The sequence below is a fragment of the Macrobrachium rosenbergii genome, chromosome 26, assembly GCF_040412425.1.
Source record: "Macrobrachium rosenbergii isolate ZJJX-2024 chromosome 26, ASM4041242v1, whole genome shotgun sequence".
Taxonomy (NCBI): domain Eukaryota; kingdom Metazoa; phylum Arthropoda; class Malacostraca; order Decapoda; family Palaemonidae; genus Macrobrachium; species Macrobrachium rosenbergii.
In genome coordinates, this window is record NC_089766.1 from 34024686 (window position 1) to 34040738 (window position 16053).

General features: G+C 35.7%; 1 protein-coding gene and 1 pseudogene across 1 annotated transcript; one reads left to right on the forward strand and one right to left on the reverse strand.

The window, feature by feature from the left end:
• Positions 1-1363: 1363 nt before the first annotated feature.
• LOC136853126 (52 kDa repressor of the inhibitor of the protein kinase-like) lies at positions 1364-4589 on the forward strand. The gene is made up of 2 exons (XM_067128425.1): positions 1364-1661; positions 2045-4589. The coding sequence occupies exons 1-2, from the start codon at positions 1522-1524 to the stop codon at positions 4029-4031; spliced, it is 2127 nt and encodes a 708-aa protein (XP_066984526.1). The 5' UTR covers positions 1364-1521; the 3' UTR covers positions 4032-4589.
• A 9866-nt stretch (positions 4590-14455) lies between these two features.
• On the reverse strand, positions 14456-15634 carry LOC136852805 (zinc finger MYM-type protein 1-like; annotated as a pseudogene).
• Between the last annotated feature and the right edge of the window lie 419 nt (positions 15635-16053).

Sequence of the window (16053 nt, forward strand, 5' to 3'; positions counted from 1 at the left end):
GTTGTTATGAGTCTATTTATTAGTTTTTCTATTAAATTTATGTTGTTGATTTTAATTCTTTTTGGAGACATTGAGCTGAACTCCGAGCCTACTATTTATTGCAGAGTACTTTGCTCAAATATTTGGGGCTTAAAGCAAATTTTCTTCATCCCCAGACTTGTTCCTGTAACTACAAGTTGATGTTTTATCAGATGCACTTGTAAGTAGTAACAAGTCAAAGTTTGAGTTTTTAATCCGAGATTTTGATGGCACTGACTTTGTTTATCATCGTAACATCCACATGCTCAATGTATGGCTGTATACACTAAGTTTGGACAACCTATTTATCATTAGGAACACTTGGAGTGTAGTTTCCATGAAGTTCTTTATTCTAAGAAGATCAGTATGTTCTACAATGTTTATGTATTTGCTGTTTTGCCTCAATCCAAATATCGACGATTAGATATATGATTGTCTCTTAGAAAGGATTAGTATAGTTTTCACAGGATTCAAAAACTTCATTTGTTATTTGTGGAGAATGCAATACAAAGCATAAAGAGTGGCTTAATTCAAATTCCACAGATCAACATTGATGGTCTGTTCTGAGTTCGGTGCATCCTCCAATTTTTTCCAGCTAACTGAGGAACCCACCCTTATTTCTGGAGTAGATTAGTTCTCATATTCATAGATGTTCCTTGTTTTGTCAAGTCCAAGGACTGCAAAATATATGGGTACTTCCATCACTGCGCCATTGAGATGGACATTTCTATCAAGCAGTATATTCCTAATACAACCATTGGAAATGCAGTCTGGCTGAAATCTAGGGCCAGTTGGGATCTCATTATTGAAGCTTGTCAGGCACTCAGTGGCGGATCCAGGGGGGGGGCCTGTGGTCACGTGCCCCCCCCAAAATCCAAAAAAAAAAAAATTATAATAATAATAATAATAATAATAATAATAATCTTCACAGATGTAAAGTTAACCATAGCTACAAAAAACTACTTATAAATAACAAATAAATAACATTCACTTGTCATCTTGGAGTACACGTATGTAATGTATTGTATTAAGACTTAAAACACTCGCGTCTGTTACAGCAGGCAGTTGTCAGGACTCAGGGTACGATAATAATCGGATAATTATCAATCAAGTACATTTGGCACATGATCGTATTATCATACTATGTATAGGGAATGTAAATTACACAGTAATTTATGAATATGTCAATTAGATCATTATACTTATAGGAATGCATTGTTTGCTCAAAAAGGAGCTAGCTGGTACTTTGGAAGTTTTATAAGTTGACTTATTTGTCCGACAATTTTCATAAACAGACGAGTCTGAGACGACAGTGCAGAAAACGGACGAGAAGCTTTCCTGTACTAGTCACGTCGCAGGGCCCCAGGCTGACTGACGGCTGATGCAGCGCAGTCAGTCTCGATCGGTTCAAGGCAAAGTTAGCGACGCTTGTTCACCATTGTTGGTAGTGTGTGTCGATTATAGACTTGTGAAAATCAAATTATCAATGGTCAACCGTCAATCATGAAACGTGTGACAGTGAATGAACCAAAAATTCCCCCCGGGGAAACACAGGGTACACAGGGAGCAGTAAAAAAAACAAAACAACCCAAGCTTGACATGTATTTCAAAAAGAAAGATAATATGCCTTCTCAGCCTCCTGGGTAAGTAAATAGCATAAAATCTCTCTCTCCCCTATATGTTGTTGTCTGGTGGTTATAATAAACATATTAAGGGTTATTTTAAAGCCTAATCTCTCTCTCTCTCTCTCTCTCTCTCTCTCTCTCTCTCTCTCACTTTATCTATCTTTTTATCTCAAGAACGTTTAATAAACACCATGTTCTCTCTCTCTCTCTCTCTCTCTCTCTCTCTCTCTCTCTCTCCTTTATGCTGTTGTCTGGTGGTTATAAATATAATAAACATATTAAGGGTTATTTTAAAGCCTAACTCTCTCTCTCTCTCTCTCTCTCTCTCTCTCTCTCTCTCTCTCTCTCTCTCTCTCTCTCTCTCTCTATAGCTCTAATGCGCAGCTCTTTTTCTCACCTAGATCCGGTTCAGCTTCAAGGAATGAAAGACAAGGTGTTGATTCAGTTGAAAATACCAGCAGCTGTAGTATCTCACTTCCAGCTCCAGATATCCCACAACCATCTAGATCCCATAAATCTTTAGAAATACCAATGGACCGAACGGTTGAATCTGGTAACCTGAGACTGAGTGACAGTAGTGACTCCCTTTCAAATGCAAGAAGTGTTGATAGAGAACCTTTGTCAGCCATGGACATAGGTTTATGGGTGGGCATGTCAAAAACTGATAAAGACAAAGTTGATATTCTTCAGAATTCATGGAGACCTGGGGATACTTACCAGCTACCTCACACAGAGAGAGGTGGAAAGAAAAGGTTTCTTAGACAAAGCCATTTAGATAATTTTGCATGGTTGGCATATTCTCACGTAAAGTCGGGATTATTTTGTAAAGTCTGCACGGTATTTGAGCAAAGGGATGGTGGCAAAAGTAAGCAGGGTTTAAAATCATTAGTAACTGAACCTTTAAGGAGATTTGACAGGCTGACAGGTAATGATGGTTATTTAGTTCAACACAGTCAGACATCCTATCACCAGACTAATGCAGTGAGAGCAGACAATTTTCTTGAAAGAATGAAAGATCCTACAACCAATATCCATGCAGCACTAGATGAGCAACATAAAGAAGAAGTATCTTTGAACCGTAAAGGACTAGAGGGTATCATTCACTGCATTGTTTACTTGGGCAGACAAGGCTTATCATTAAGAGGTCACAGAGATGATGGCAACATTCAGGGAAGTGAGAGAGAAGGGAATGAAGGTAATTTCCGTGAGCTCCTGCGGTTTGCAGTCAGGAGAGGGGATACTGCATTAGAAAAACACTTGAAAAATGCTAAAAAAAATGCAACCTACACTAGTAAGACTACACAAAATGATATTATTGCGTGTATTGATGAACACATTTCCAATGTAATTTCAGAGAGAATTAGCAAATCTAAATTTTTTTCAGTAATAGCTGATGAAACTACTGACAACAATAGGAAGGAACAATTATCAGTTAGTGTCAGGTACTTAGATGAAGGGAAAGTGCGGGAAGATTTTCTAGGATTTGTAGAGATTGATGATCTTTCAGGAAAAGGTATAGCTGAAAAAATAGTTAATGAATTAATGAGGCATAACATTGATTTGTTCTACATGATTGGCCAAGGGTATGATGGTGCAAGTGCTATGAGTGGTGGTATTAAAGGATGTCAGGCTATAATCAGAGAGAAGTACCCAGCAGCTGTATATATTCACTGTGCTGCTCATTGCTTGAATTTGGTAATCTCCAAATCCAGCCAAGTGCCTGCCATCCGTAATTGTTGGAATGACATTAATGAAATTGTAAATTTTTTTCATTTTTCACCACAGAGAATAAAATGTATGGAAAACATAATCCAAAAAGATGAAATGGAGCCATCCTCACAGTTACTACAGTTGCACAAGTTTAGTGACACTAGGTGGGTAGAAAGGCATGATGCTCTGATTGTTTTCAAGAGGTTGCTTCCTTATGTCATAGAAGCTCTCACAGATATAGCATCTTGGAAAAATGATGGAAATGCTCGTAGTTTGCTTAAAAAGATAGATTTCGAGTTCATTGTTTCTTTGAGTGTTCTTAGTGCGATATTAACTGAGACCAGACCACTGTCACAACAACTTCAGGCAGTCAGTACAGACATGCTGGAATGCTCCACTCAAATAAAGTCAGTTCATGAGAAAGTACAAAGTCTGAGAGAAAATGACGTGTTTGATGCAGTTTATCAAGATGCAATTAAGCTAGGACTTGAGATCAATGTAAATGAATCTGTGCCCAGGTTAGCAAACAGACAGTCTCATAGATCAAATCATCCATCTTCCACACCAAGTGAATACTATCGCAGAGCAGTCTTCATCCCCTTTTGGATTTTGTTCTCAGCCAGTTTGAGGAACGCTTTTCAGATTACCATGCAACTGCTAGCTCAATGTGTTCCTTAATTCCAAGCTATTTTCACAAACCTCTTTTGATGATATGGCCCCATCTTTATTGCTGTATAAAAACTTTCTCATAAATGACTCTATGCTGGGACTAGATGATACACATGATTATGTCACTGAATTCACTATGTGGAGATCGCGTTGGTCTGCTGTGGAAAAAAGCTCTGGCCAACTACTATACTAGATACGTATGAGCAGTGTTCACCAAATTATCCTGTTACAAAAAAATTGTTACTAATGTATGCCACTTTGCCTGTTTCATCAGCCACAGCTGAGAGAAGTTTTTCAACTCTTAACCACATAAAATCCTACAGAAGAGCAACAATGGGGAAGATAGATTGAATGGCCTTGCCAAGGTATGCATACACCGTCAACTATCTAATAATGATGTGATTCAAAAATTTTGTCACAAGTATCATTGATATATTTTCCAAGAAGAAAAACGTAGGAAAGAGTTTATCATATAAGCTGTGTCACAATCTGCATCACACCAACTTGTTCTCCCTGTCATAATTATAAAGTATAATGAAGAGATAAGTAAGAAAAAGAATAAATTTACTATTTGTTTGTTTCACCAATCTATAGAAATGAGTGTATTTCTTTTCTGACATTTAAAAAATAAATTCATAAGTAAGAACACTAAATATACATTTTTTAATCAATATACTATTAGGCTATGAATGTATTTTTTCTGAATATATTTAAAGAATAAATTTGCCTCATTGTAGTTAAACTGATTCTTTTTTTCATAAAATTATATATATATATATATATATATATATATATATATATATATATATATATATATATATATATATATATATATATATATATATATATATATATATATATATATATATATATATATATAGGTACCAGTACTTTACTTTATTCCCAAATAATGTAGACGCATATTTCAACAAGTGTAGGTACTGTTCTGTACTCAGCAGTCAGTACTCTGTAAGGAAGCCTCTGACGGCTCTGAGTATGCCAACTGCCAAGTGCCCCCCCTAAAAATATTACCTAGATCCGCCACTGCAGGCACTAAATATTTCAGATGGTCTATCAGATCCAGATCCCAAGAAGAAGTTAAATGAAATGCTGATGGCTATTTTAGTAAGACATGTCCCAAGAAAGGTCATCAAATTCATAACATATGACCAATCATGGTTCGATGATACATGTAGATGAGCTTATTGTGACAAACAGATCAAATCTAAATATAGCAACGAAATTGTTCAAATGAAAATTACACAACTTTTGTTGAGTCTCGTCGTGCTACAAATAGAACTGACTATATAGCTGAGAGAAATTACAATAACTCTTTGAAGAGGAGAATTGAAGGAATTACTCAGCTTCATCTGTGGTAGATCAGATTGGCATCATCTATCTTTGGGTCAGGCTTGTCTTTCATTTCACCACTGTTAACAGATGATGGCAGATTGGTTACTGGCCCTAAGGACAAGGCTGAACTGCCTCAGAAGTTTTGAAGCAAAGCAATCAGCTGAGGATGTCCCTCTCCAAGATACTTGTCCATGATGCTTGTTCAGGGACATTAAGAAAATCTTGATAGCTGGGGTGGACCCTGATGGTTTTTTAACTTTGCTCTTTAAAAAAGGTTGTAGTGTGTTGTCTCCCAACATTAGTATATTCTATAGAATTGTATATTGACATAGTATCTGTGCAGATGAGCGCAAGGTTAGTAATACTGTGCCTGTTCCAAAGAATGGAATATTTGCAAACTTCACTAACTACAGGCTAATTTATATTCTCCCGGTGCCCACCAAAGTTTCAGAAAAAGCTATTTTTAAGCCATTATATAAGTATGTGGAAACTAAAGGATTCATAGCTGATGGTCAATATGCGATGCTCTTTTAAACTTGACATGCCATTTGCAACAGCATCTTAATAAGGGTTTTGAGTGCAGGGTAATTCAAATAGATTTTAGAGCTGCTTTTCGATTTAGTACATCACAAGGCACCCATTTATAAACTTCAGAATCTTAGAGTGGGTCGATATGTTTTAGGATTACTTCAAGATAACCTTACAGGTAGGAAGCAGCGAGTTACTGTTGAAGGGATTTTTAGCAAACCAGACTTATTGTGTCTGGAGTTCCACAGGGTAGTGTTCTTGGTTTACTGTTATTTTTATTGTATACAAGTGATATGGTCCTTGGCCTGGAAAACAAGATTGTTTAGTATGCCGATGATGCAACACTTGTGGGTGTAGAAAAGTCTCCACTTATGAGTCATGAAGCTGCCCTTAGTCCCAATCGTCACATGTACCGGATTAGTGCATGGTGTAGTCGGTTGGGTATGAGGACAAACAGCAGTAAAACAAAAACACTATTGATGGGAAGATCTCGTACTCTGTTGAGTGAGTCTGAAGCTTTAACTATGTATTTCAATAGTTTTCTTATATTTTTTTCTATTTATTTATTAACATTTTTTATAAGTGATCTATTCTTTCTGCATTTTCCATTACCTCCTGGTACTTCTTTCTAATGAATGCCATATTCTTTGAATCTTGAATTTCAAGTCAGTGGTCCCTGTGGGCTTGTTCCATATGAATAGGGTTCATCTTCCGAATAATAATTATAAAAAATAATAAATTCTAGCATTCGTAAATATGTAAGACAGATTTACATTGACACTTAAGCTCGTTATCAATCAAATTGCATAAAAGTAAAATGCAATAGACCAGTTAATCTAAATGAGAGATGTGAAGAATTTAGTTATCAAAAAATATTATGTGATCACCTTGAATTCTGTCTCATTGCAATGTTTAGCTGATACAATTTACAAACTGACTGAAATTAATATATATCAGAGTTTTTATTTTCTTCATATGATTACCAATGGTTGTCCATAGTCTTTTCTATTACTTTCCTTATGTTGTTCATTCTATCATCTGTTAACTGTACAAATATCTATCGACAGTTTGTTAAATGATATATACCTTAAGGTAGCGATATATAATGTATATTTGTATTTGTATATCCTAGCTTCAGTTTGAAGGATTATGTCTTATAGGTTTACGCTGTTGCGAGAAGAAAGGCCAGAAAGAAAGATGAATTAGAAATAATATCTCAGTATTGTTTTGAAATCTGAGCCTATTGTAGACTGGGAAGAAGGTTTTTCTGTCCGTCGAGATATTTGATGAAACTCAGATCTCTCAATGGAGGGATGGCAGTCAGCCAAACGAAGGTATTATTTTCATTTTAGCCTTTGCCTCGGTCATCCTTCTTTTGGGTTCTATGACATAGACTTTAGCCTTTGATTTCTATGAAGAAAGTTCTATAATAATAGATATTAACGACATAATTCTTTAAGGAATCGAAGGCAGGAAAAGAAAGTTATTACTATTATCATGAGGGAGACGATGTTGATACGAAGGTGCCACCTACAGTAGTTGCAAAAAGGACGCTCCAAGAGCAAGGGAAAGCAGCCCAATATAGGATAAGAAACAGAGAAGTAAAAGATAAACTACAAGATAAATGACAAAGTAAATCAAATGAGATAAAAACAACCCATATGAATTTTGTTTGAAGTGTAACGCCGTAAGATGAAAATACAGTTTCCAACACGAACAGTTCACAAAATATCTCAGCAAGAAGTCATTATCCAAGATTTCCGTGATTCGGCTAAAACTCGCATAGACAAGCTTTTATTTTTCCTCAGTGTAAAACCTGAGACCATCCCTCTCTTACCTGCACGGTTTGGAAATACATAATATAACACTTAAAGAAAATATTGGAGGAATAATAATAGTTGATATTCTACTTGAATACTATTCTTATAAATGAATTCCTATCAGAATATATAACTTTCCTTCACGTGAAGGTCAGAAAAAGAGAAGTTGATTGTTTAAATCTAAAAATAATTTATGATAATATATATATATATATAAAATATATATATATATATATATAATTTATATATATATATGTATAATATATATATATATATATATATATATATATATATATATATATATATATATATATATATATATATATATATATATATATATATATATATATATATATATATATATATATATATATATATATATATATATATATAAATATATATATATATATATATATATATATATATATATATATATATATATATATATATATATAAAAGAAGAGAGAGAGAGAGAGAGAGAGAGAGAGAGAGAGAGAGAGAGAGAGATACAGGGTTTTTTTATATATGTAAAGAAACAAAATCGTTCACTTGACAATTCCTTTCCAAGTGAGCGAGATAACGAATGCCAATCTTTGTTGGGCCCCCATTTCATTAGCGCTGAATAGTATCACGATGGGAAGTGAAAGGGTGTGTAATCAGTGTGAGAAGGAAGGTCTGATATAATTACCTATGTTTTCGACGGTTACGCGTTTCAAAAAAATATGTCCGGTTCTCTGTCGGATATTAGAAGAGTTCCTCTGAGAACGAGCGTGAAAAACCAGATTTTTCCCGCGAATGCTCCACGAACTCTGTTCATTTCTTCTGTCGGATACACTGAAGGTGTAAAATGATGAAGATATTACTCCGAAATTTCAGTACTGCCGAAAACATATCGTGAATGCAAAACTTTGTTTATACTCGGCCAAATGAATTAAGATAAGCGTTTTAGCTGAGGTAAGAATTATATGCTCAAATTCGTTAATATCAAGTTCATTTCAGTTTTGATTATCCTAATCGAAATTACATCATACCTTCGTTTCGTGGGGCAACAACGATCTGTCGTTTCTTATGATCGGTATATTTTCAAAGGCCATTAGGGCAGGCAACCCAACGACGTAGGGAAAAGCAAACCAGTGAGAAGGGATGTTGTGTTCTTAGTAACCACAGGATAAAAATAGAAATGTTAAGTGAGAACCAAGTTTGATAATAAAGGGAAAACGTTATATATACCCTGTACTGCTCTATGAAAGTTATTATAGAATTGACCGACTTTTAATGTGAAAAGCTCTGAGGGTGCTTGTATTAATGATAATTTATTAAGAACAATTTTCAGGATTTACTTTGTATATATGGAGTAAGACGGTATGAATGCGAGAGAAATGAGAACTGAAGAAGAGATTAAAACATTATTAAGAAGAATAAATAAGGATACTAGTGTTTATAGGAGGTTTGGAAATGTTAAGAAAATGAAAAATGAGAGCTTGATGAATGATGAACATAAAGCGATAGTCGAAACAGAAGATGAAAGACAGATGTAGTGGAAGAGTCACTGTAACAGACAAGCTTCAATACCAAGGAAGCAAGAGAAAACTTGGGAGGCAGAGAAGAAGAGTTCATTGCGTAGAGTATCTGGCGTGCTTCTGAGTGACAATATGGAGGAAATAAAACTAAAGATTTCTGCAGAAAGGCTCATTATTAATTCACCGACTTAGAGGATGAATGTGGGAGCGAATTTCTTTCTTATTTTCTAGTGAAAAACGTTTCTTTGTTATATATATATATATATATATATATATATATATATATATATATATATATATATATATATATATATATATATATATATATATATATATATATATATATATATATATATATATATATATGTGTATACATACATAACACACACACACACACACACACACACACACACACACACACATATATATATATATATATATATATATATATATATATATATATATATATATATATATATATATATATATATATATATATATATATATATATATATATATATATATATATATATATATATATATAATATCCATATATATATATATATATATATATATATATATATATATATATATATATATATATATATATATATATATATATATATATATATATATATATATATATATATATATATATATATATATATATATATATATATATATATATATATACTGTATATATGATGGAAATAATGGGCATGTGAGCAAGTGTTTCGCAGAAATAAGTTTCTGAGTCACGCCAGGCCTGTCATTCGTGACACCAGGTTCAATCCAATATTATATATATATATATATATATATATATATATATATATATATATATATATATATATATATATATATATATATATATATATATATATTTCTATGTTTCTGGTGCAGGTGGATCTTATGACTGCACAATAATTACTTTACTCGAAAATGGCCTAGTAAGATACCCAGGACATATAAACACAAACAAAAAGAGAAGTACACGGAGCGGAGGGCTCTTCACTAGGGAAGTTACCAAACACGTGGATATAAAAATAGTTATACTTGATAGCACACAAGGTCAAAGGGAAAATTAACTGAAAACACGGTAAATTACTGCCGTAGAAGTCCTCCCGAAGGAGGGGGAGTTTGGGAATGCCAGGAATACGGACCAAGGATAATTCTGCTACATGCGTCTTCCTGAAACGATATTAGGATACCCCGTTACACATCTAATGCTGGAATTTGGGGATTGAATTACTCGGGGTGCACTGAAGGCGCCAAAGGACTCCCAGGCGTTACTTGTGACTCAGAGGAAAGGAGCTGTGAGCACGTGGGCCTGGCTTGAACCAAGGAATATCAGGGAACACAAAGTTATGGGCCCAGAAATTAATAAATGCAAAAGGGCTAAGTAATCGTGACTAGCAACTCGTTTTGGGTACATTACCACATTTGTAGGGGCGTAGGGATGACGACGTCTTCTGCCGAGAACCACGTGTGGGAGCATGGACAAAAGGACCTCCCTCTCCAAGGTATTTCTTCAAGTCGTAGATTGGGGCGGAAAAGGGCGCCCTTGGGATGATGGAAAGGCCGCCATTTAATGTCAGCTCGCGTGTGGGAGACTTGCAATGCCCCTTGCAGTCTTCTAAGGCCACGTGGAATGGAACACGGGGCACACAGGGCGGCGATGGAATCCACGTGGCGGCGAGCGGAAGAGGAGGGCAGGGGCAAAGGCCTGCAGAGGCGTCACTGCTTGGTTTAAACTAGCGACCGCGTGTGAGAAAGAGCTGTCCTGGCCCTGTCCTTTTATTGCTTCTGGACAGGGGTAGTGGGGGGGGCGATGTCCTGACCCAGGTCGACGACGCGACTATATCATAGAAAATGATTTTCTTTCCCTGTACCAAAGAAAACAGTGCAAAGCCAGATTACTGTCCCCAAACTATTATATTCTCTGAGCCCCTATACCCCGACCTTCAAAGGTTCAAACCAACCCAAAGCAGGAAAGGAGAACAGTTTCCTAGCGTATTTTGGCGCTACTCTTTACAATATATATATATATATTTCTGATTCACACCGGGATTGAACCTCGGTGTCACGAGTGACAGGCCTGGCGTGACTCAAAAACTTATTTCTGCGAACACGAGTCTGGACATATGGGAATCAGGAAGACTGTTGAGAAGGATTTATGAAGTATTTTTCTGGCCTGGTTCACAAGGACGTTAGCAAATTTTTGCAGTGTCACACATGCCAGATAGCTGGAAACCGAATGAAACCATTCGAAGCACCCCTACATCCCATAGAAGTTAGAGGAGGGCCTTTAGCAAGGTATTATAGTGTGGTTGGGCCACTTCCGAAAACAAAGAAAGGAAATGAATATCTATTAACATTAATGTGTCCAGTGACTAGGTATCTCAGGAGCGATTCCTGTAAAATGGGTGCAAGGTAATTGCTGAGGAAGTTGGTGGAGTTTTCTCCAAGTTTGGAATACCAGAATTGTGCAAAGTGATAGGAACGAACTTTACTTCAAAAATTATTCCAGGATGTGATGAACTTGTTGGAGTAAAACAACAGTTATCGGCACTTATCATCCAGAGACCCAGGGCCTTGGAAGGTTCCACCAGACATTGAAAAGAATATGTTAACTAAGTATTGTAATGAATCAGGAAGAAGAATGGGATGCTGGTTTTACAACTAATGTTATTTGAAGTTAGGAATGCTTATCAGAAAGCATGGGATGTGCAAATGAAATGATTTTTGGTCGAGACATTAGAGGTCCATTGAAGATTCTTGCAGAGGAATTGGGGAAGAAAATCAGAGAAATCCAAAAGGAGAATATGAAGAACTTGAGGAAAGATTAGAGAATTAGAAAATTCTCTTTAGAAAATTTGAAAATAAGTCAAGAGAGAAAATGAAAAGGAAATAGGTAAAACTAAGCTAAGAAATTTTAGTGATGGACAGCAAGTTCTAGTGTTCTTACCAGTGAAAAGATTTCCCCTTACCAATAAGTTTCAAGGTCTTATAGGATAATAGAAGTTAGTGATCGAACTTATGTGATTGAAACACCGGAAAAAACGACAGAGGAAGATACATGTGGACTTTGAAACCTTACTTCTCAGAGACTAAAACTGAAACAGAGTCAATAACACAGACAACTTCATCTATGAGGACATTGACGGCTACGAATTAGGAGCTGAAAACAAGATGAACAATTCTTCAATATTAGAAAATTTGGAAGATAAACTAAAACATCTGAGTATTGAGCAAAGTAGTGAATTAGTGAAGTTATTCAAAGTTTCCTGAAATTTTTGCAGATGTACTAGGTGTACCAATCTGACAAAGATAAAGATCAAGAGAGATGGAAAACCTTTTAAAAAATGAGGCTTATCGCTTATCACCTTTTCATCGAGATGTTTTGAAGAAGTTGAATATTTGTTGCAGCATGGATTAGCAGGGCCAGTTCAAGTCATTGGATTCTCCTTGTTGTGTTAGTGAAGAAACCAGATGGCTCATTTAGGATGTGTACTGATTATAGGAAACTGAATTCCATCAGTGTGGCTGACAATTATCCCTTGCCTCTTATTGATCAATTACTTGATAATATTGGGCAAGCCAAATTTGTTTCCAAGATAGACTTGTTGAAAGGATATTATCAAATTCCGTTAGATGAGAATGCTAAGTTGCTGTCAGCTTTCATTACTCCTTTTGGACTGTATCAATACACTGTTTTGCCGTTTGGTCTGATGAATGCACCTGCAACATTCCAGCGAGTGATGGATCAGCTACTAGGATCAATAGAAGGGTAGAGGTGTATACCTTGATGACTTGTTGTGATTTATTCTAATACATGGGAAGAACATCTGAAATATTGAGGAAATTCCAAGCTTCAGGCAGGACCCAACAATCAGCTTACAAAAGTGAGTTTGGAAAGTGACTGTGCAGTACCTAGGATTTGAAGTTGGAAAAGGCCTTCTCGCTCCTATTGACGCTAATGTAGAAGGTATCCGTAAGGCTACCCCTCCTGCTACGAGGAAACAGCTACAAAGATTTTTGGGCATGGCTGGATTTTATCGCCGCTTCTGTCCAAATTTCGTAGCTCCCTTAGCAAACAACCAGTCTAAAAGAAGTTTGATTGGACTCCAGAATGTCAAGTCATTTGAGAGGTTAAGAAGCCATATTAACTTCCAAGACCAGTCCAGACTTCAATAAAAAAGTTCGTGATACAAGTGATGCATCCGACTGTGGAATTGGAGCTGTTCTGCTTCAAAAGATGACAACGGAATCTTACATCCAGTAACATGTCTTCAAAGTTGAAAAAGCACCAGAAAGCATACTCAACAATTCGAAAAAGAAACATTAGCATTAATCACAGCATTGAAAAAGTTTTGAAGTGTATGTGAACCGACTAGGAATGAAGGAATTTTGATATTGTCCGGATCACAACCCAATCTCATTCATCAATAAGATGAAAAATAATATGAGACTGACCAGGTGGTCTTTATGCCTGCAACCATATAATGTAAGTGTTAAGACATTTCAGGAAAAGATAATGTCATAGCAGATTATTTATCCCGTTGTGAATCGTTGGATTCAAACCCGGGATAAGTAATCTTCTCGGGGGAGGAATTTCATGATGTTGCCTTGTAATACGTATATCCTCCTATAATATTGACATATTTACTTTTTTCATGTGTTATGTTTAATGATAATGGTTGTTGAAGTGTCATATTTAGTTTGACATCAGATCTCAAAAGTACTAATGATTACTTGATAGCGTAATTTAGAATTGTTGTTATAATTTTAAAAAGCAACGTAATTTAGAACGAATATCTTTCTTGGTAAGCGTGGTATGTGAACACGTGGTGTGTGAGAAGGGCTTGTTTCATTTCAGTTGTCATCGGTTCAGATAAGAGGAGCGCTTTGTTTTGGGTTAGCGATGACAGATTTGCCGAAACAAACGCCGATTCGTCCCATACGGGCTCAAGACAGGTGATTTCATGTTGTTGCATGCATTGTTTGAGTCACGTTCGCCACTTTGAGAAAGAATACGTGTCCTGATCAATTACGTCATGTTTGTAAGATGCGTTCAAAACGTTTTGCTGGGATGACGTAACTTTCCTTCACAGAAGCTTCTCCATTGTATCTCGCACCCAAAAAACGCTTTAATACGTCACCTCCCTGCTTCTAGAACTTTTTGTATCGTACCCAAAATGCTTTAATGACATCATGTAATTGTTTCACGTATTACTAGTTCCATATTCTCATTCTGCCATGTCTTTGATAGTGGGGTTGTAATATCAAATACTTCAGAAAAGGTAATCAACAGAAAGACTGTCTCAAATTTACTTAAAGCTTGTAGGAATCCATTAGCTAAGGCTTTTTCTTCACCAAATCTTCCATGGTTAGACAAATCTTCTAGAGTATCCATCAAAATCTCATAGCGTTGTGGTATTGACTTAAGGGCCTTATGGTTGTATTCTCATTTGTGTTGACACACTTTAGGAAGTTCCCGAACTGACAATTTTTTGTCTTTTGGAAGTCTATGAATATATTATGGCGTAAGGTTGAACCACGGGTGAAGTTAATCAGAGCCGAAATCAAGTTAAAAAATTCTGCTACTTCTGGCAGGCAGCCAGCTGGGTGAGTTATAACTAACTGCAGTCCGTGTGCAGAACATGGTACATAGAAGCAAGGATTCTTCACAGATTCTCGGATTTGTGCCTGTACACCAATGATTTTGCCACTCATTACAGATGCTGTATCGTAGCACTGTGCTATTAGTTTATTAATATTCAGACCAAGATTACGGAGCTTCTCTAACAATGCGTTAGCTACAGAAGTAGCATCAAGATTCTTCAAAGAAATAAATCCTATGAACCTCTCATTTACTGTTTCATCTATGACATACCTAATGCAGAAACAGAGCTGCTCAGTAGTACTAACATATCTAGTCTCATCAGATATTACTGCAAATAAGGGTGATGACTTGGCTTCTTTGGCTATGGCATCAAGCACACAATCGGCTACAGCTTTGAGAAGATAATTCTGACTTAACCCAGATGTATACTTGGCATTTAATGGAATCTTTTTTTTTTTTTTTCAGGTCACAAAATCTCTCGGACTCTTTGCTTATGAAGTCAAAAATTTCCAGAAAGTCACCCTTATTTAATGAACTTTCGCTTTCATCATGCCCCCTGAATGCTATGTTTGTTTTAGCATTTTACAATAATGTTCAATAGTGTTTTAATATATTCTCTGTTGTGTCAAAAAACCTGCTGTTTATGTTGGCTATCAAGTTGTTCATGAACATCACCATGCAACTGTGAAATTTTGAGGTTGAGCCATTTTCCATAGCAATAACATGATATGTGCCTTTTTCATGCTTTAACGCCTTTTCATGCATCTTCTTTCCAGTTACTGAAACCTTCGATGGTAAATGCCATTTCTTTGTGGCCCTACATTAGCACCAAAGAGTCTGCATCCAAACCAGTAAACTCTGTCACCAGTCACGGAGTATTCAAGCCACTCATACTTACCATACCAAGTACATTGAAAAGACCTGGTCTGGGAACCAAACTGTACTTTAGGATACATTTTTAGTCTTGGTTGTGTGGGACCATCTTCAGGGTTCATGGCTATATCAGTAAATTGTCCTTTAGTAGGAATTTCAAGGTTTACACATGTGCTGGGTCGTGGCTAAAAAAAAAAAAAAAAAAAAAAAAAAAATATATATATATATATATATATATATATATATATATATATATATATATATATATATATATATATATATATATATATATAGGTCTGTATATATTCAAG

Bases quoted from the DNA above. Each gene is read 5' to 3' on its own strand.
- LOC136853126 (XM_067128425.1), top strand. From the start codon at position 1,522: ATGAAACGTGTGACAGTGAATGAACCAAAAATTCCCCCCGGGGAAACA. The intron at 1,662-2,044 runs GTAAGTAAATAG...TTTCTCACCTAG, and splicing joins ATGCCTTCTCAGCCTCCTGG to ATCCGGTTCAGCTTCAAGGA.